This window comes from Pristiophorus japonicus, chromosome 8 (assembly GCF_044704955.1).
Source record: "Pristiophorus japonicus isolate sPriJap1 chromosome 8, sPriJap1.hap1, whole genome shotgun sequence".
NCBI lineage: Eukaryota > Metazoa > Chordata > Chondrichthyes > Pristiophoridae > Pristiophorus > Pristiophorus japonicus.
Window position 1 is genome coordinate 29066516 of NC_091984.1, and position 21649 is coordinate 29088164.

The 21649-nt window shown below is 41.2% G+C and overlaps 1 protein-coding gene across 1 annotated transcript in view; it reads left to right on the plus strand.

Moving 5' to 3' along the window:
• abcd3a (ATP-binding cassette, sub-family D (ALD), member 3a) overlaps positions 1 to 21649 on the plus strand; it is a 79425-nt gene that overhangs the window by 39945 nt on the left and 17831 nt on the right. Inside the window, exons 12-19 of the mRNA XM_070886018.1 lie at positions 10652 to 10749; positions 10900 to 10991; positions 13023 to 13114; positions 13703 to 13766; positions 14084 to 14147; positions 14735 to 14812; positions 14915 to 14980; positions 19002 to 19091. Coding sequence (XP_070742119.1) covers positions 10652 to 10749; positions 10900 to 10991; positions 13023 to 13114; positions 13703 to 13766; positions 14084 to 14147; positions 14735 to 14812; positions 14915 to 14980; positions 19002 to 19091 — 644 coding nt within the window. The remainder of the gene's footprint in view (positions 1 to 10651; positions 10750 to 10899; positions 10992 to 13022; positions 13115 to 13702; positions 13767 to 14083; positions 14148 to 14734; positions 14813 to 14914; positions 14981 to 19001; positions 19092 to 21649) is intronic.

Sequence of the window (21649 nt, forward strand, 5' to 3'; positions counted from 1 at the left end):
CTCCACGGTGACCAAACTCAACATCCCAGAGGTATTCAATATTCAGGAAGGATAGACGGAAAGGAAAAGGGGGTGGGGTAGCATTACTGGTTAAAGAGGAGATTAACGCAATAGTAAGGAAGGACATTAGCTTGCATGGTGTGGAATCTATATGGGTAGAGTTGCAAAACACCAAAGGGCAGAAAACTTAGTGGGAGTTGTGTACATGCCACTAAACACTAATAGTGAGGTTGGGGATGGCATCAAACAGGAAATTAGGGATGCGTGCAATAAAGGTACAGCAGTTATCATGGGTGACTTTAATCTACATATAGATTGGGCTAACCAAACTTGTAGCAATACTGTGGAGGAGGATTTCCTGGAGTGTCTTAGGGATGGTTTTCTAGACCAATATGCTGAGGAACCAACTAGCGAGCAGGCCATCCTAGACTAGGTCTTGTGTAATGAGAGAGGATTAATTAGCAATCTTGTCGTGCGAGGCCTCTTGGGGAAGAATGACCATAATATGATAGAATTCTACATTAAGATGGAGAATGACACAGTTAATTCAGAGACTAGGTTCCTGAACTTAAAGAAAGGTAACTTCGATGGTATGAGACCTGAATTGGCTAGGATAGACTAGCGAATGATACTTAAAGGGTTGACAGTAGAAAGGCAATGGCGGACATTTAAAGATCACATGAATGAACTACAACAATTGTACATCCCTATCTGGTGTAAAAATAAAACGGGGAAGGTGGCTCAACCGTGTCTAACAAGGGAAATTAGGGATAGTGTTAAATCCAAGGAAGAGGCATATAAATTGGTCAGAAAAAGCAGCAAACCTGAGGACTGGGAGAAATTTAAAATTCAGCAGAGGAGGACTTAAGTATTTAATTAGGAGGGGGAAAATAGAGTATGAGAGTAAGCTTGCAGGGAACATAAAAACAGACTGCAAAAGCTTCTATAGATATGTGAAGAGAAAAATATTAGTGAAGACTAATGTAGGTCCCTTGCAGTCAGAATCAGGTGAATTCATAATGTGGAACAAGGAAATGGCAGACCACTTGAACAAATACTTTGGTTCTGTCTTCACTAAAGAAGACACAAATAAGCTCCCGAAAATACTAGGGGACCGAGGGTCTAGCGGGAAGGGGGAACTGAGGGAAATTCTTGTTGGGGAAATTGATGGGATTGAAGGCCGATAAATCCCCAGGGCCTGATAGTCTGCATCCCAGAGTACTTAAGGAAGTGGCCCTAAAAATAGTAGATGCATTGGTGGTAATTTTCCAACATTCCATGGACTCTGGATCAGTTCCTATGGATTGGAGGGTAGCTAATGTAGCCCCACTTTTTAAAAAAGGAGGGAGAGAGAAAACACGGAATTATGGACCGGTTAGCCTGACATCAGTAGTGGGGAAAATGCTGGAATCAATTTTTAAAGATGTACTAGCAGCACATTTGGAAAGCAGTGACAGGATCGGTCCAAGTCCGCATGGATTTATGAAAGGGAAATCATGCTTGACAAATCTTCTAGAATTTTTTGAGGATGTAACTGGTAGAGTGGATAAGGGAGAACCAGTGGATGTGGTGTATTTGGACTTTCAAAAGGCTTTTGACAAGGTCCCACAAGAGATTAGTGTGCAAAATTAAGGCACATGGTATTGGGGGTAATGTAGTGACGTGGATAGAGAACTGGTTGGCAGACAGGAAGCAGAGAATGGGAATAAATGGGTCCTTTTCAGAATGGCAGGCAGTGACTAGTGGGGTACCGCAAGGTTCAGTGCTGGGACCCCAGCTATTTACAATATATATCAATGATTTAGACGAAGGAATTGAATGTAATATCTCCAAGTTTACAGATGACACTAAGCTGGGTGGCAGTGTGAGCTGTGAGGAGAATCCTAAGAGGCTGCAAGGTGACTTGGACAGGTTAGGTGAGTGGGAAAATGCATGGCAGATGCAGTATAATGTGGATAATTGTGAGGTTATCCACTTTGGTAGCAAAAACAGGAAGGCAGATTATTATTTGAATCGTGAAGATTAGTAAAAGGGGAGGTGCAATGAGACCTGGGTGTCAAGGTGCATCAGTCATTGAAAGTAGGCATGCAGGTACAGAGGCGGTGAAGAAGGCAAATGGCATGTTGGCCTTCATAGCATGAGGATTTGAGTATAGGAGCAGGGAGGTCTTGCTGCAGTTGTACAGGGACTTGGTGAGACCAAACCTTGAATATTGTGTGCAGTTTTGGTCTCCTAATCTGAGGAAGGACATTCTTGCTTTTGAGGGAGTGCAGTGAAGGTTCACCAGACTGACCTATGAAGAAAGACTGGATCGACTAGGCTTATATTCACTGAAATTTAGAAGAATGAGAGGGGATCTCATAGAAGCATATAAAATTCTGACAGGATTGGACAGTTTAGATGCAGGAAAAATGTTCCCGATGTTGGGGGAAGTCCAGAACCAGGGGGTCACAGTCTAAGGATAAGAGGAAAGCCATATAGGACTGAGATGAGGAGAAACTTTTTCACCCAGAGAATTGTGAACCTGTGGAATTCTCTACCACAGAAAGTTGTTGAGTTCAGTTCGTTGGATATATTCAAAAGGGAGTTAGATTGGCCCTTACGGCTAAAGGGATCAGGGGTATGGAGAGAAAGCAGGAGTGGGGTACTGAAGTTGCATGATCAGCCATGATCATATTGAATTGGTGCAGGCTCGAAGGGCCGAATGGCCTGCTGCTGCACCTATTTTCTATGTTAGTTTAGATATTTGTTGAAGTAACCATTTGGCAGGAGCATGTTAAATGTAATAATATGGTTGAGTGGCTGGATTACAGTCTGAGCATTTGGATGTCTCGACCTGAAGGTCTTGTTTGCAGGTCTTTTATTTCTTTCTACTGATTTATTAATTGGATCTTTAGAAATTCTTATTTGTTAGTTCTCATGTACAATTAGTATTTCCTGTTTATTATTGATTAAATTATATTTGAGAACACTTCAATTTAAAACAAATTACGCCATCATTTTGGTCAATGATTTTCCTGTCCTCTTCCCACCCAACCCCACATTGCCTGGTGTGCAAATCTAATATAAATCAAAGTCTCAATTATTTTTCTCCCATCTTTGGCAGCAGAATTGATTGTTATCTACGCACAAGAAATCTTTAATGTTTTGTTACATTGAATAGTTTACTGTTCTATACAGTTCTGATAATCTTGGCAAAGTTCTCCCCACCTCTCCATTTTTCTTCCTCTTCTTGCTGGGTATGTTTCCATGGCGTTGGCAGCTCTTTGGCACCCTGTCAAAGTACTTGTGAGGCTAAATGGTGATTATGCCCATGAAGGCCCTTGTTGCTGAGCATCGTTTTGAAAGTTTGTTCGTAGTTTTCTAAAATTTTCAATAAACTCTGCTTCATAAATTACCATGCCATTGTCTTGGCCAAAATTTTTTTTATTCTCTTGTTCACAGTAGCCCACCTTTTGTTCCGGTCAACACACCTTTAGTCTCCAATCATTTCCTGCTTTCAAGCGCCTCATCATACGGGAATGATCCTTTTTAGCAAATGATACTGATAGCTCCTTGCTTGTGTTGGTTTCCAATATTGCAGTTTTTTGAAAGTGTTAAGCTTGTTGCAAACTCTCTTATAGCAAAAGCTCTTATCGCAATTATTTGATTTGCTAGAAGGCTATTATATTGACAACATCCAAGTTCACCTTTTCTAAATGCAAACAAACCACGAATTCTCTATTCTAGAAAGAAGTAAACCTTTTGCTTCAGAGAATGAATTTGGTTCAGGTAGAGGGCTCCTAGGGGCATTCTAGGAAAAAAGATAATGGCTGTACATTGTTCCACAATAATTCATATGAGTGTCCAGAAAGTATTTGAGTTCCATTCATCCTCAATTGCTTTGGTGCCATCCAGCACTGGAAATAACTAAAGTGCTAGAATCTTCAACCAGTGGACAGACAGCATTATCGCTACTATCAATATCTTTAATACATAATTTGGCACAGCTTGATGCAGCCATCTCCTGCAGGACAGCAGTCCAGGGCATCCTGCTACACCGATTGTGTCAGCTAAAATATCAGACTTCTCTCTGGGCCTCCAAATTAATCATCTGGATTCACCTTTCCCAAAGAATAAAGTTTCTGTGGTGAACAAGGTGAAACTACCCTAAAGAGCTTCAAAATACAGAGCTTGAGAACTATGCTCTCTGTATCGTATCTAAAATCATATACTACAAAGCTTAGTTTATAGACTGTTACTACCTTTAAAGGGAAGTTGCCCTCCTTACGGAACAGAGGAAATATTGTGTCTGGGAGACTGTCTGGCAGCCATAGAGGTGAAGGCTGAATGGTTTCAAGGTCCCTCACAAAATGCTCATGTTGAAACACTTATGGCATCTAGAAAGACTTTGGCATTGAAGCTATACAGTGTGGTTTGTCTGCTGGTGCTGAGACCACAATGTAATCCACTGGAGTGCAGCATTCTGGCTATTTTATATCTTATTGCTAATTTGGCTGCTTTAGGTTGGCTTCCAAGAGTCTTTCAAAGTTATACTCGCTTGTGGCCTCATGTAATTGGAAAACAAGAGTTGATGAACAGCCTAGGATATCCTGAAAGTCAAGAAGTGTATTCTTGACCTGGCCTTTAAATTTGATTCTGGGCAAACTGGTGTCCGAACTTAAACATTCACTCCCTTCACCATCGGCACACGTGGCTGTGATGTGTCATCATCATCATCATAGGCGGTCCCTTGAACAAGGATGACTTGCTTCCACACCAAAAGGGATGAGTTTGCAGATGTTTCAATGAAGGATCCGATATTCCAGTCTTGAACTCCAGGGGTGGAAGATGCCTGTGCGGGATTTTTTTTTAACGTGTGATGACCGTTGCACATCAGCCACCACACAGACTTGACCGAGCTCGGCCTTTATCCAGTGGCAAGGGTTAACCAGGACAACTGGAGACCTGCTCTGCTGCATGGAACTAGTGCGCACAGATATTGCAGTGTGGGCTGGCCCGTGCTGCCACTGGCCCCTCTGCTCTTCTGGGCTCTGTACCCTCATTTGCTTCACCTCTGCCACGATCTCTCGCCGCTCATCTGGCCCAACCTTCCCGCTCCTCTGTACCTGGGCTTCGCCGATGTTGCTGCCCACGCTCCAAATGACGACCTGGGTTTTGATGACATCTACAAGATGCACTGCAGCAACTCGCCAAGACTACTTCAGCAGCACCTCCCAAACCCACAACCTCTACCACCTAGAAGGAAAAGGGCAGCAGAAGCATTGGAACACCACCACTTCCAAGTCACACACCATCCTGACTTGGAAGTATATCGCCGTTCCTTCATCGTTGCTGGGTCAAAATCCTGGAACACCCTCACAAACAGCACTGTGGAAGTGCCTTCACCCCACGGAATGCAGCGGTTCAAGGCTACCACCACATTCTCGAGGGCAATTAGAGATGGGCACTAAATGCTGGCATTGCCAGTGATGCCCATATCCCATGAACGAAAAAAAATGATTGAACTTGTTTGCTTCTTGCACTGAAGATTTTTTGCTCCTTTGCCAGTGCAGATTGAACAAATGTAGAAGAATGATTGATAACAGATATAGTCTTGTTCTCTTTGAAGGAAGTTCAACCTTCATAAATGAAGTTCCAGCCAAACATTCTTCTCAGTTGTCAACTGAATGTTGCTGCTTGGAACTATTTGGGTTTCATTATTTTGAATGTGACACTGGTCACATTGTTATTTAAAAGTTACTGCTGACTTCTTCAGTCAAAGAGCTAATGGTGTGGTTCAGAATATCGCTCTTTGGAGAGGAGTGGGGAAAGAGCATGTGACCATAATAGCAGCGCAAGCTATGAATTTCTTAACCAATATTCCCAATTAATTTACTCCCATGGGACTAAAGGTGGACAAATCCCCTGGACCTGATGGCCAACATCAATGGGGCTTAAAAGAAGTGGCTGCAGAGATCGTGGTTGCGATCTACCAAAAATTCCTGGAGTCTGGAGAGGTCCCAGCAGATTAAAAATCTTCAAATGTAACCCCCCAATCTTTAAAAAAAAAAGGGAGACAGAAAGCAGGAAACTCTAGACCAGTTAGCCTAACGTGTCGTCGGGAAAATGCTGGAGGTCATAATTAAGGAAGCAGTAGCAGGACATTTGGAAAATCATAATGCAGTCAAGCAGCATCAGCATGGTTTTATGAAAGGGAAATCATGTCTGACAAATTTGTTGGAGTCCTTGAGGATGTAACATAGAAAATAGGTGCAGGAGCAGGCCATTTGGCCGTTCGAACCTGCACCGCCATTCAATGAGTTCATGGCTGAACATGCAACTTCAGTACCCCATTCCTGCTTTCTCGCCATACCCCTTGATCCCCCTAGTAGTAAGGACTACATCTAACTCCTTTTTGAATATATTTAGTGAATTGGCCTCAACTACTTTCTGTGCCAGAGAATTTCACAGGTTCACCACTCTGGGTGAAGAAGTTTTTCCATCTCGGTCCTAAATGGCTTACCCCTTATCCTTCGACTGTGACCCCTGGTTCTGGACTTCCCCAACATTGGGAACATTCTTCCTGCATCTAACCTGTCTAAACCTGTCAGAATTTTAAACGTTTCTATGAGATCCCCTCTTATTCTTCTGAACTCCAGTGAATACAAGCCCAGTTGATCCAGTCTTTCTTGATATGTCAGTCCCGCCATCCCAGGAATCAGTCTGGTGAACCTTCGCTGTACTCCCTCAATAGCAAGAATGTCCTTCCTCAAGTTAGGAGACCAAAACTGTACACACTACTCCAGGTGTGGCCTCACCAAGGCCCTGTACAACTGTAGTAACACCTCCCTGCCCCTGTACTCAAATCCCCTCGCTATGAAGGCCAACATGCCATTTGCTTTCTTAACCACCTGCTGTACCTGCGGAGGGTGGATAAGGGGGAAACCAGTGGATGTGGTATATTTGGATTTCCAGAAGGCATTCGATAAGGTGCCGCACAAGATAAGATCTCATGGGGTTGGGGGTGTAATATATTAGCATGGATAGAGGATTGGCTAACTATAAAAGAAAACAGACAGACAGTCGGGATAAATGGGTCATTTTCCGGTTGACAAACGGTAGCTAGTGGTGTGCCACAGGGATCAGTGCTGGGGCCTCAACTCATCATCATAGGCAGTCCCTCGGAATTGAGGAATACTTGCTGCCACTCTTAAAATGAGTCCTTAGGTGGCTGAACAGTCCAATACGAGAACCACAGTCCCTGTCACAGGTGGGACAGATAGTCGTTGAGGGAAAAGGTGGGTGAGTACAGGTGAGCCGCACGCTCTTTCTGCTGCCTGTGCTTGATTTCTGCATGCTCTCGGCGATTAGACTTGAGGTGCTCAGCGCCCTCCCAGATGCGCTTCCTCCACTTGGGGCGGTCTATGGCCAGGGACTCCCAGGTGTCAGTGAGGATGTTGTACTTTATCAGGGTGGCTTTGAGGGTGTCCTCGTAACATTTCCTCTGCCCACTTTTGACTCGCTTGCCGTGAAGGAGTTCCGAGTAGAGTCTCGTGTCTGGCATGCGAACAATGTGGCCTGCCCAGTGGAGCTGATCAAGTGTGGTCAGTGCTTCAATGCTGGGGATGTTGGCCTGGTCAAGGACGCTAATGATGCGTCTTTCCTCCCAGGGGATTTGTAGGATCTTGCCGAGACATCATTGGTGGTATTTCTCCAGTGACTTGAGGTATCTACTGTACGTAGTCCATGTCTCTCAACCATATATAGGAGGGTGGGTATGAGTACAGCCCTGTAGACCATGAGCGTGGTGGCAATTTTGAGGGCCTGGTCTTCAAACACTCTTTTTTACCTCAGGCGGCCGAAGGCTGCACTGGTGCACTGGAGGCGGTGTTGAATCTCGTCATCAATGTCTGCTCTTGTTGGTAAGAGGCTCCCGAGGTATGGTAAATGGTCCACGTTGTCCAGGGCCGCGCCATAGATCTTGATGACTGGGGGGGTGGGGGCAGTGCTGTGCGGCGAGGACAGGCTGGTGGAGGACCTTTGTCTTACTGATGTTTAGCATAAGGCCCATGCTTTCGCATGCCTCAGTAAATACGTCGACTATGTCCTGGAGCTCAGCCTCTGTATGTGCGTAGACACAGGCGTCGTCGCGTACTGTAGCTCGACGACAGAGGTTGGGGTGGTCTTGGACCTGGCCTGGAGACGGCGAAGGTTGAACAGGTTCCCACTGGTTCTGTAGTTTAGTTCCACTCCAGCGGGGAGCTTGTTGACTGTGAGATGGAGCCTCAGCTATTTGTCATCCATATTAATGACTTGGATGAAGGGACTGAGTGTAATGTAGCCAAGTTTGCTGATGACCCAAAGATGGGTGGGAAAGCAAGTTGTGAGGACGACACACACAATCTGCAAAGGGATATAGACAGGCTAAGTGAGTGGGCAAACATATGGCAGATGGAGTATAATGTGGGAAAGTGTGAGGTTATGCACTTTGGCAGGAAAAATAAAAAAGCAAATTATTATTTAAATAGAGAGAGATTGCAAAGTGTTGCGGTACAGAGGGATCTGGGAGTCCTTGTGCATGAACACAAAAAGTTAGTATGCAGGTACAGCAAGTAATCCGGAAGGCAAATGGAATGTTGTCCTTTATTGCAAGGGGGATGGAAGTCCTGCTACAACTATACAGGGCATTGGTGAGACCACACCTAGAGTACTGCATACAGTTTGGTGTCCTTATTTAAGGAGGGATGTACTTACATTGGAGGCAGTTCAAAGGAGGTTCACTAAGTTAATTCCTGAGATGAAGGGATTGACTTATGAAGAAAGGTTGAGCAGGTTGGGTCTATACACATTGGAGTTTAGAAGAATGAGAGGTGATCTTATTGAAACATATAGGATACTGAGGCGACGCGACAAGATAGATGCAGAGAGGATGTTTCCACACATGGGGGAATCTCGAACTAGGGGACATAGTTTAAGAATAAGGGTCGACCATTTAGAACTGAGATAAAGAGGAATTTCTTCTAAGGGTTGTAAATCTGTGGAATTCTCTGCCCAAGAGAGCTGTGGAGGCTGGGTCATTGAATATATTTAAGATGGAGCTAGACAGATGTTTAAACGATAAGGGAGTGGAGGGTTATGGGGAGTGGGCAGGAAAGTGGAGCTGAGCCCAAGATCAGATCAGCCATGATCTTATTAAATGGCAGAACAGGCTCGAGTGGCCAAATGGCCTACTCCTGCTCCTATTTCTTATAAGAACATATGATGCCAGAATATTCTAAATTGTGTGTGGAGATTGATCTTGCTTCAAAGAACGAGGAACACATGACATGCATCAATCGCCTAACACCGTGGGCTAGAAATTGATCTTTTGGCTAAAGCAGTATTTTTTCAGCATTTTTCACCAAAAAATACTGTTTAAAAAATATCGCTATTTTTAAAGGCATAAAATTGGCAACAAAATGCGGCCGACGGTAAAAATCGGCATTGTACGAGGATTCGCGGTGGAAACCGTGGTCCTCACCAACTTTACCGATTACCGCTAAAAAATAGTCCCTGGGATGAGGGAAAACACACAAGAAAATTGCAAAAAATAAAAAATCACAAAACATTTGCAAGACCCTTAACTCACTTAATTAAGTAATCTCTGCAAAAGAATAAAAAAATAAAAACTTTAACTTACCTTTTTTGCAAGTCTTCGTACCTACCGCTGTTTCTGGGGCTGCAACGCAAGCTTTTCTCGGGCGTTTTTTTTCGTGCCGAAAAGCCAATTTAAAGCGATGTCGCTTTTTTCCATCTTGCACGACGGTGGTTCGCTTTTCAGCGGTATTTCAAAACCGCCGGCACACAACTTTGGCCAATTTAGGTGAACACCTTTGACCGTCAAAAAAGGCGAAATATCGCCAAAAAAACAGGCATAGGGCTGGCCAATTTCTAGCCCCCCTGAGTTGCTTTCCAATGTTCAGAGGTGCCTTAAATCATTGTTTTTTATGGAGAAATGTTGCTGAGTCCATATTTACAAGCCTATTGTGATGTGATCAGATACACAATGCAACTTTGCTTTACTTACAGGGTATTAATGGTTTCATAGGCACAACTTGAAAAATGTTGGAAATTTAAAATATAATCTAATTGGTGTTTTAAATAGCCAGGACCAGATCTTATTTCCTACTACTTTTTAAAAACTGTTTTACTTTTTTTAATTTCCTCCCATTTTCAGAATCGAGCAGGATCTTATTGCAATGATGTGCAAAAAAAGACACTAACTGAATTTTAAGTTTTTACTGCAGGGTTTCCAGAGAATAACACTACATACCGAAAAACGGTTAGACAAAAAGGGAGTTGTAACATTATACAGTTCAGTTCAGATACTAATATCCTAAACTAATACTGAACTTGGACAAGAAATATTGTTTGATCTGTGGCACTGTTTTCAAGTCGAACTCATTCCTTCAATTTTGTCCTCTTTTGGTTTTCTTTAGGGCTCTAAATTGTAACTAGGAGAAAAAGTATGTAAAGATACAAGTTTTGCCCTTTTGAAATATTGTTGGATTTTCTTCTGACAAAATATTTGGTTGACAAAATATATTGGTATTTGTTTACAAAGTATGTTCTGTTGACGCATTGACTGGATCATCTGAAATGAACTGGATTGTTTTTCAACTTATTACAGATCTTGCTACTGTTGTTGGTTATCTGGTAGTAAGCCGACCTTTCTTGAATCACTCCCACCCTCGCCATCTGACAAGTAGCCATGCTGAACTTCTGGAGGTAATTAGGATTTCTCCTGCATATAAATGCCAAAAAGGACAGTTTTTTTTTATTCGCAAATAGCAAAAATAGTCAGTTTTTGTTCATTTTAATTGAGTAAAACTCAATGTATTCTTTTAAAATTGATTTAAACTTTTCTTTCTTTCTTAGGACTACTATCAGAGTGGTCGTATGTTACTGAGAATGTCTCAGGCACTTGGAAGAATAGTGCTGGCTGGCCGTGAAATGACGAGATTGTCGGGGTAAGATCAGCTAGATTTACAGTTCTTATTTCTAAGTCTTTTCCATTAGAGTCCTGTCAATTCAAAATTGAAATTAGTAACCGTATCTAACAACCTGAACACATTCTGTCCAGTAATGTCATAACACACACACATGTAAAGGAAACTGTATTCTGTATTTCATGAATATAGGAACAGGAGTAGCCCGTGAAACTGTTCCGCCATTAATTCAGATCATCACTGATCGGTACCTCTACTCCATTTACCCACCTTTGATCCATATCCCTCCATGCCCTTACTGAACTAAAATAATCAATCTCAGTCTTAAAAATTTCAATTGACTCAGCATCCATGGTCTTTTGGGGGAGAGAATTCCAGATTTCCATTACCTTTTGCATGATAAAGTGCTTCCTGATTTCACTCCTAAATGGCCTAGCTCCAATTTTAAGATTATGTCCCCTTGTTCTGGATTCCCCATCAGAGCAAATAATTTCCCTGGTATCCTTTATCCCTTCGTCATTTTAAACACCTCAGTTAGATTACCCCTCAATCTTCTACATTCAAGGATTCCCAAGTTTATGCAGCCTGTCCTCATAAATTAATCCTTTCAACTCAAGTCTAATTCTGGTGAATCTACACTACAGCCCCTCCCAAATCCATTATTTCCTTCCTGAGGTTCGGTGGCCAAATCCGAATACAGTATTCCAGATGGGGTCTGATCAAGGTTCAGTACAACTCGAGCATCATTTCCTCCCCTTTGTATTCCAGTCCAATATTTCATTAACCTTTTTTATTACATTTTGTACCTGTGCACTAGATTTTAGTGATTTGTGTACATATTCCAAATCCCTTGGCGCCTTCACAATTCCTAGTCTCTCACAATTAAGAAATTATTCCTATTCATCTTTCCTGGATTCAAAGTGGATGGCCTCACACTTTCCCACATTGAACTCCATCTGCCACAGTTTTGCCCACTCACACTCATATTTTGTCTGTCCCTTTGTTACCTACTTTCAGCTACACACCTTACTGTGCCTTCTAAATCATGAGTAGGAATTTATTCATGTTCTACTCCCAAGTTCACAATTTTATTGCGACTATAAGGGTAATTTTATGAGAATGGGCTGTCAGCCGTTATGGTTGAACAATTGTGGCAGCTCACGCTAGAATTAATTTTGTCTGCTATCAGCAGTTTGAGCCATGAAGGCTTGTAAAATTATCCCTTGCATGTCAATGGGAGAAAAATTGCGGTCGGAGGCTTTCTTCAGACGAACACCTCCAACCCGAAAATACCTGGTGGTCACGGAGGCACCTTCAATTCCAGTCGGAGGCCTTCGTTCGCTGTGCAGCGTATGGGGCGATGACTTCCCCGTACGTAGGGAAATACTGGAGTCACGTGGGCCTGGACCACCAATCACTAGGTAGTATTCTCATTGATAAAAATGGGATCTCTGTTTGTGCGAGATCCCATTACTATCAGAGAAAACGCTCCTAAAACAAAATACAGCATAATAAATTAAAAAAACACCTCACATTTTTAAAATTAAATGTTTTAGAAAAAAAATATATTTTTTGGAATTTAAAAAAAAATGTGTTTTAGGGTTAAACATCAACTTACCTCAATGGACACGGTTTTTAACATAAAAATGAATGATTACATTTAATTTTTCTATGTTTTAAAACTCTTACTCTGGCAAAAGTAAGTTATAAGTCTGCTTTTACCAAATAGCCCAATCTCTCCCGCACGAATGTCCTTCTCCCGGTGATGCGGAGATCTGTCAAGAGAAATCTTGACCGATCGGAAAAGCCAGTTTTCGGCTCATGCGCATCTTGCCCCGAAAACCGGCTTTTGCAAGGCCTCACCAGGTCCGTACGCACTTTGCTTTTTTTGTGGCTTTAAAGAAGTTAATGATCTTTGCACTTTATATTTACTATTACTAGTTCTGCTTTAATATTTTTATTTCCTCAGTCCTGTTCAAAATGACCGCCTTTAATACTGCAGAATGAATAACACTGTAGAAATCTTTCAAATATGTTCTGATTTCTAATTAGTTTCACAGCTCGAATCACTGAATTAATGCAAGTTTTGAAAGAACTAAATAGTGGAAAGTATGAACGCACAATGGTTTCTCATCAGGATAAAGGTGAGCAATCTGACCTTTTTTCTATATAGAAGAGAACTGGTTTACATCAATTTAAATTTTGACATAAACAGTATCCTGTAAATTGGTTTTTAATCTGATGTTTTATGAGTTGTACAGAAGTTAGATAACTCTCTGGTTCTGGATCCTTGATCTATGCTAAGTTAGTTGATCTTAGCCAGGATGGCAGTGGGATATCACAGCTGGCTTTGGTGCTTTCTCAAGCTGGGGAAAGAAAGCCAGAGTGCACATTACTGATTGCTATCCAGTGATCGCTGCTAAAAAGTGCACACCTGTGAACACCAGGCAAGGAAATGATTAACTTCCACAGTGGAATAACCTCCCCAAAGCCATTTTCTAGGAGTACAAATGACCTCTTGGGCAAAGTACAAATCACTACAGGTTCCTGCAGAACCACATTGCAACACAAGTTGCTACCTTCAGGAGAAGACAAAATATGGGGAGCAGAAGAACAGCTACACCCAAAGTACCCCAATTCTTCCATGTATTTTTATCTTTAACATGCACATGCAAGATATATTGTACTTCGTTGCATAAAGTTTATACTTGGTCTCTGATTTTCCTATTAAGGTTCAACAAGTCAGCCTTTGATACCTGGCAATGGTGAAATTATTATTATGGATCATATTATCAAGTAAGTGTAATGAACTTGTAGACTGCAATACAAATTTAAACTCTTCACTAAGCCTGACCAACTATTGGCTTAGTTGGTTATTAACAGTTGTTTCATAATTTTGTGTGTGAAAATCCTTTTTATATACACCTCATTTGAAAATCATTTTACAGATCTAATTATTTATTCGTCAGAAAAAAACCCTGAAATCTAGGTTATTGATTTTGTTGAAGCTTACACAAGTGTGTGGCAGAGAAGGATTAATAGAAAAAAAGTTCCTACTACTCTGGAATTTCTAATGTCACTGAATAGTAATATGAGACAGTTTTTCTCTTCAGATTTGAACATGTGCCGTTGGTGACACCAAATGGAGATGTTTTGATTCCAGACCTCTCCTTTGAGGTATAGAGTATATCTATTATGCTTGCATTTCCTTGTACTGCAATACCTGTTACTGTGGGGTTCAGTAATTATTATCGACTTAATTGGGACCAATCTAAACCTGTAAGATTTGGTTTGGACTGTGATCTACACGCAAGCACACTTCTTAGTCTCATTTGTGGGCTAGGTGATGAGTGGCAACTATTGTTAAGGAATGATTAAGGGGAATAAATGGACAGGCTACATGTGCCACTGTACAACACACCCTAATGAACAGTAGCATAACAATATAGGCAAGAGTGCTGATTGTTGGCTAGTGAATTTTAATAATGCAGAGGAGACAATATTTTTCAAAGTTTCGTCAACCTGTAGTTTTAAACTATAGGCCCTCAACAGGTTGGCTGTTAATATTATTTTTGGGAGGAGAATTGTCTGAATTTGAAGCAAACATTGAAAGCTTTAATTCTAAAAAGAGCAAAACATTTGATTGTGGTTATTCTGATGTAAAAATAATTTGGATTTTACTCAAAGGTGAAATATGCGAGGAGTGTTTTTGAGAAATGCTTTAGGTCAAGAGTATTTGCTTCAACTTTGTTCTCATTGTTCAGGTGAGGTCGGGGGCAAATGTTCTCGTCTGTGGTCCTAATGGGTGTGGAAAGAGCTCACTTTTCCGTTGTTTAGGAGAGGTAAGTGCAGATATATAAAAAACTATATTGAATGTTAAAATAATGTTTGTTCCCAAGTAGCATTAAGGTGGTAGGTTAACCTATCATTTTTCATATTGATAGTTATGGCCCCTATTTGGAGGACGTCTGACAAAACCGGACAGAGGGAAGCTGTTTTATGTACCTCAGGTAGGACTGACTTATCCTTCTCAATCTTGATTTATTTGACTCCATAGATCATTTACTTTCACAAACTAATTTCCATCTAGCTCAATGGATTGTCTATCTGCAGTCACTTGCAATATATGTGTAATAGTATCGGCCCCTCAGATTTTGTGTGTGATCAATATTGCATTGCTCTTGCAAAATCTTCAGTTCGATCAGGTCGTAGGATGAAATTCCCTTCTTATTAAATTTGAGCAAGAAATTACGAATTATAAAAACACATGTAAAGGCTTGTGTCTTAACATATGTAAAATAGAAGTGAAATGTTTGGATCTGCACTTTACTTTTAAGCTGCTTAATATTTGTGCACCTTGGTAGGATTATTCCAAATTTATAAGATTAAGGCACAACTTTCAGAATATTCATTGGTGTTCTGACACCTGTAGTAATACTTTGGTCGATTTCAAATAATTGTCCCATTCATTCCTGGAAAGATGATGGCGAGTTCACGGTGTCCGCCATTATTAGTGCATAAACCCCTGCAATTTATGGCGAAGAAGAATTACGACATGAGATTCACCACCAATTGCTGGACGATTTGTGCTGCTCCTCTGTTAGCCTCACCGAAACCGAAACGAACACCATCTCGCTGTGAGCCTCCCCATTCATTGTGTGTCATGAAATTGCTGGATTTATGCCGTTAATCCAAATTAATTTTGCTGTAGCCATTTAGGGCTTATAATTCATGTTGCAAGGACCCTGTTAATGCTGTGATTTGTGGTCCCAACATGCTCCTCAACCTTGGAGGCCCCGAAAGGGAACACTGAAACTGCAGAATTGCACTCCTGCAGGTAGTAAATTGTTCCTAGAAGATTTTTTAATTTTAAAGTTTTTACATTTCTTTTCCTTTTTCTCTTCTCTCAATCCACTCTTTCTTTCCCTTTCTTTATTCCTCTTTCTATATTTGTTTTAAATTTAATTCACCCTATTTCCTTCTCCGTCATTCACTTTGTTTCTTTCTCTATCCTTAAATTTCATTGGTTAAGGAGTTAGACCATTGGGACTGATGTTCAGGAGTTCCCAGGTGCCCTGTTCACATCACCATGCCATTATCAATGCGCATTTCCAGCAATTTAAGGCACAAAAGTATGATGTGAAGGGTGAAGAGTGAAGAGTAAAAAACCAATTTGCAGCGCTTGCTGTGAGATGCCGCACTCCATCAATTTCTGGGGCAATGAATAAGTTGCAAAGTTTGTGAGTTATGTGATAAATGTGAAGGAATTGGGTTGTTGCCAGTTTCAGCTCCATTCATCCTTGGTGGTATTGACAACTTGCTCTGCTTCTGTAATAGTGCAGTAAGAATTTCCGGTTTTGTATGCCAGCCAAGGTAACATGGCACAACCTAAGAAAAAGCATCTTGGGGTCGACCTCAGTATTCGAGTAATAAAACAATGACCAGGGGCTGAGTAAGGCAAGACAGTTAACTCCAGCAAATAATTCTTGCACAACTGAAGGGGGAGAACGGTAAACTATTGAAAGAACAATTCAATAGTTTTGAAATAGAAGTGAGAAGCAGGAGCTGAGGTCCATTATATGACAAGCATTCAGTTCTGATTTTCCCACATATATCGGCTGAACTGATGCAGCATTATTTTTTTTTAAATACTTGGTGTCAAACATCTTTTGCATTTGTAGAGAATCCTACCAGGCCTCCTGTATCTCATTGGGACTGTGGGTCAGCTTTAATGATGGGCGTCAGAATCTTTAATGACATGAATGAAGCGCTTTAAATGTGCTGTGCAGAATTAATAACATAAGAAATAGGAGCAGGTGTATGGCCCCTTGGGCCTGCTCCGCCATTCAATAAGATCATGGCTGATCTGATCTTGGCCTCAACTCCACTTTCCTGCCTGTTCCCCATAACTCTTGACGCTGCTGTTATTCAAGAATCTGGCTATCTCAGCTGTGAATATATTTTTAGGCGGGTCTAATCTGCATGATTGTCCCTAAAGAGTAAATATCCATGATTCAGCTGGGTGCGTCCAAAAGCCAAAATGTTCTTTTTAGATTATTTGAGCATTTCGGCAGATTGCAAAATAAGCTTAGAAGTAGCAAAACTTAAATAATCAAGAAGAGGGTCAGTGAGTGAGGGTCAGCTTTAATGAAAGTGTCAGAATCTCAAATATGTGGAATGGATAGGGGAAAACGATGAGCTTTCAGTTTTTTATGTGCCTCACAGATTTGATACTAACACTTCAGACTGCTAGCAAAATAATAGTGTATTTCTAGAGCATTTTAACAAAATAGGTTGCATCTATTTTATATTTATAAACGTTATAAATATCTCCAAGTGGAAAACAAACTGGCTTAGATATTTAAAGCAAATTTGGGGAAAGAATTTAGATGGCACCTTTATTGGAGGAAGATGCACAGCTCAGCAAGGAAGGCTTGGGCCAAGTGAGTTTGATATTGAAATACTGCATTGTATACACTGGGCACCAGTACTAATGGTATCCTAGGACTGATGGAGCTTGTGGAGAGAAAGGCACATTATCTCGTGTTACTTTGTTACAAACCTGGTGTTTTTGAGTTGTCTGCTTTAAAATCATCATTCATAGTTAGCTACAGGTATAACATTTCCTATGACCGGGGCTCCTAGATATCTACAGCACCTCGAGACCAATTTCTGCAGCAAACTCCACCAAATTATGGGCATTGGGAATTTCGATGTGGTTCGGGTAGTCCACCATCCTGGGATTGACCTGGAGTCTCTGGCAATTAAAGATTTATCACCCAGACACTTCTGCGAGCAACCCAGAAAAATTGTAGGGGCACTAAAAAAAAATCAGAGATTGGGTAATGAGGTTGTTTGACTGATGGCTAAGAATTATCCAATCGGGTAACAGAGTCTGTTCACTTTCCAATTGGCAATGGAATGGCGACCAATGGTGGGAGTATGGGCGGGGCAATTGGGGGTGAGGTGTCATGTGATAAAACATCGTCCAACCAGAGTTAGCAACCCTAGATTCTGGAGCAAGTCTGTTTGAGGTTTGAAAACACCTCAGTCACAGTACAATAAATATATATTTCGAATATTGTACAAAAACAGTGCTAAGCAAGCGGCAGGTCAGTCATCTGTGGAGAGAGAAACAGAGTTAACGTTTCAGATTAATGACCGTTTGTCAGAACAGTTCTGTTTTTCTCTCCAGATGTTGCCTGACCTGCTGAATGTTTCCAGCATTTTCTGTTTCTATTTCAGATTTCCAGCATCCGCAGTATTTTGCTTTTGTTTAGAAAAATGATAGATTTTAAACTGTTCAAAAGAAGTTTACTGTAAATATCCTGAGTCCCCAGTAGCAGCAGTCACTTAACAGCTAACTGTCTCATTTAACTTTCACCTAGAATTGGACATTTTGGTGTTAAATAGCAGCTCAATGTTAAGTAGCACGTAACAAACACCTGATATACCAATAACTTGCAGTCTGAATCGGACCGGTGTCAGTTGACACAAATCTTCTAATCCCCATTGATTTGTATCTCACTATTCTTCTTTCATTTCACATTTTTCTAAATTAAACTCAGCTTTGACAAAACCAGTTGATAAAGGAACCAAGATCAAAGTTTGGATATAATTACCATGCATTTCACACCTTGCATACTTCATCTGCAGGTTTGCCTACACAATAACTCTGCTTTACACTTCAAAAAAATATATCAAGTCAAGAAGATGTGATAAGGCACTACATAAACGCAAGGTTTTTCTAAATTGGAAAAAATGCAAATTCCAGTGGAAAATTTGTTATCGAATTTCTAACTGTGGAAAGTGTTTAATCTGCCATTTGTAACTACTGGTCATCAATATCTGAGATTTGTTACATGTGTGTTTGTGTATAACTACAAAATTAGAGTTGTCTTATTTTAAATTAACTTTTGAATCTTGCATTATTGTACGTACTTAAAAAAAAAAACTAAAGGGTTTCCAAAGATTTCAAGGAATCAGTTTTAGATTCTCAAATTAATACACCATATGTTTATTGTCCTGCAGCGACCATACATGACCCTCGGAACTCTGCGAGATCAGGTGATCTACCCAGACACACTGGAAGATCAGAGGCGGAAAGGAATACTTGATCAGGTATAACAAATGTTAATGTCTTGTGAAATTAGCTGCCCACTTTATGCTTCTTGACTTGTTTGCCATACCTGGGTGTGGCAAGTACGAACAATGGAATGGACTGGATGATAAAGCGGGAGTGATGGAAAATGTGGCATGAAATGTGAAACTGGAAAAATACGTTTGTGATTAATTTTGAGATCTCCTGTAAGGGTTCAGTTAAAGTTCCTCTTTTTATGCAGTCATCAGTGCCTCAATTTTCCCTACTTTTGCGTTTGTACTTCATCTCCTCCTCTCCGCTCCTAAACAATCTATTGAATTCAAGGCTAGGCACCTATTGCATTCCACTAAAGGAATTTACAGAACATTAGTCAATCTCCCATGGGGTTGTATACGGTAAGCCAGGGAATGTGGTCCAAGACTTGTGTATCTCTAATGTCTTTGTGTTACTGTTTTTCTCTGTCTCTCCCCTCGTGCTCTATCTCTTCCCATAAAGGTTTGCACCTCAACAGGGCCGGAACCAATATCCTCGCGGTGAGGTTTGCTAGTGCTGTTCGGAGGGAGTTTAAACTAATTTGGCAGGGGGATGGGCACCAGGATATAGCATTAGAAAGGAGAAACAAGGTGCACAAAGGATTGGGAGAGACTGAGGGCACTAACATAAGTAGTAGTAAGGTATTGGGTGGGGTCAGACTAAGCGAGAACTCAGGATGGTCTATGATAGGTTTACAGTATATGTATGAATGCAAGAAATGTAGTAAACAAGGTAAGTGAGTTGCAGGCACAAATAGCCACATGGGGATATGATGTTTTGGCAATAACTCAGACCTGCCTCATTAAAGGGCAGGATTGTATACTAAATATTCCTGGTTATAACGTGTTCAGGAAAGATGGAAGGGAAGATAGGAGGTGGTGTGGCAGTATTGGTTGAAGAGATGTTAATGCTGGAGAGGGAGAATGTCCTGGAGGGGTCATGTACAGAATCTATATGGCTCGAGTTAAGAAATATTAGAGTGCCAATACAGTACTCGGTGTATTCTACAGACCACCAAATAGTGGGAAAGATATGGAGGAGTAAATTTGCAGAGAAATTACAGAGAGATGCAAGACCTGTAGAGTAGTAATAATGGGGGACTTCAACTATCCTAATATAGACGAAGATAGTAATAGTGTAAAGGCAGAGAAGGGGAAGAATTTCTGAAGTGTGTTGAGAACTTTCTTGATCAGTAAGTTTCTGGCCTGATGAGGGAAGGGGCATTGCTGGATCTGGTTCTGGGGAATCAGGTAGGTCAAGTGGATCAAGTGTCAGTAGGTGAACATTTAGGGAACAGTGATCATAGTACCATAAGGTTTAGATTAGTTATGGAAAAAGACAGGCAGCAATCTAGAGTAAAAATATTTAACTGGGGGAAGGACAATTTCAGTGGGATGAGAATGGATCTGGCCCGGGTAAACTGGAATCCATGATTGGCAGGCAAAACTGTAATGCAACAATGGGCTGCCTTTAAAGAGGAAATAGTTCAAGTAGAGTTGAGGCACATTCCCACTATGGGGAAAGGTAGAGCAACTAAAGTCAGGCTCCCTGGATAACGAAAGAGATGGAGAATATGATATAGCAGGAATTCTCTACCCCAGAGAGCAGCGGATGTTGGGTCATTGAATATATTTAAGGTGGAGATGGACAGATTTCTGAATGGTAAGGGAGTCCAGGGTTATGGGGAGAGGGCAGGGAAGTGAAGTGGAGTTGAGGCCAAGATCAGATCAGCCAAGATCAGATCAGCCATGATATTGAATAACGGAGCAGACTTGAGCGGCCAGATGGCCTATTCCTGCTCCTATTTCTTACATTCTTATGTAAAAAGAGCGCGTATGACAGATGCAAATACATCTGAGAATCAGGCTCGATATAGAAAGGTCAGAGCAGAGAAAAAAAAATTAAGAAAAGCAAAAAGAGGGTATGAAGAGAATGGCAGCCAACATAAAAGGTAATCTAAAAGTCTTCTATAGGCATATAAATAGTAAAAGGGTAATAAGAGGCGGGGTGGGGCAGATTAGGGACCAAAAAGGAGACCTATGCATGGAGGCAGAGGGCATAGCTGAGGTACTAAATGAGTACTTTACATCTATCTTCACCAAGGAAGAAGATGCGGCTATAGGCATAGTGGCGATACTTGATAGGATAAAAAATGATAGAGGAGGTATTAGAAAGGCTGGCTGTACTTTAAAATAGATAAATCACCAGGAGCAGTTGAAATGCATACTAGGATGCTAAGGGAATTGAGGGAGGAAATCGCGGAGGTACTGGCCATAATATTCCAATCCTCCTTAGATACGGGGGGGTTGTTCCAGAGGACTGAAGAATTGTAAATGTTACACCATTGTTCAAAAAAGGTGTAAAGATAAACCCAGCAACTACAGGCCAGTCAGTTTAACCTCGGTAGTGGGGAAGCTTTTAGAAACAGTAAACAGGGACAAAATTAAGTCATTTGGATATGTGTGCATTAATTAAGGAAAACCAGCATGGGTTTGTTAAAGGCAAATCATGTTTAACCAACTTGATAGAGCTTTTTGATGAGGTC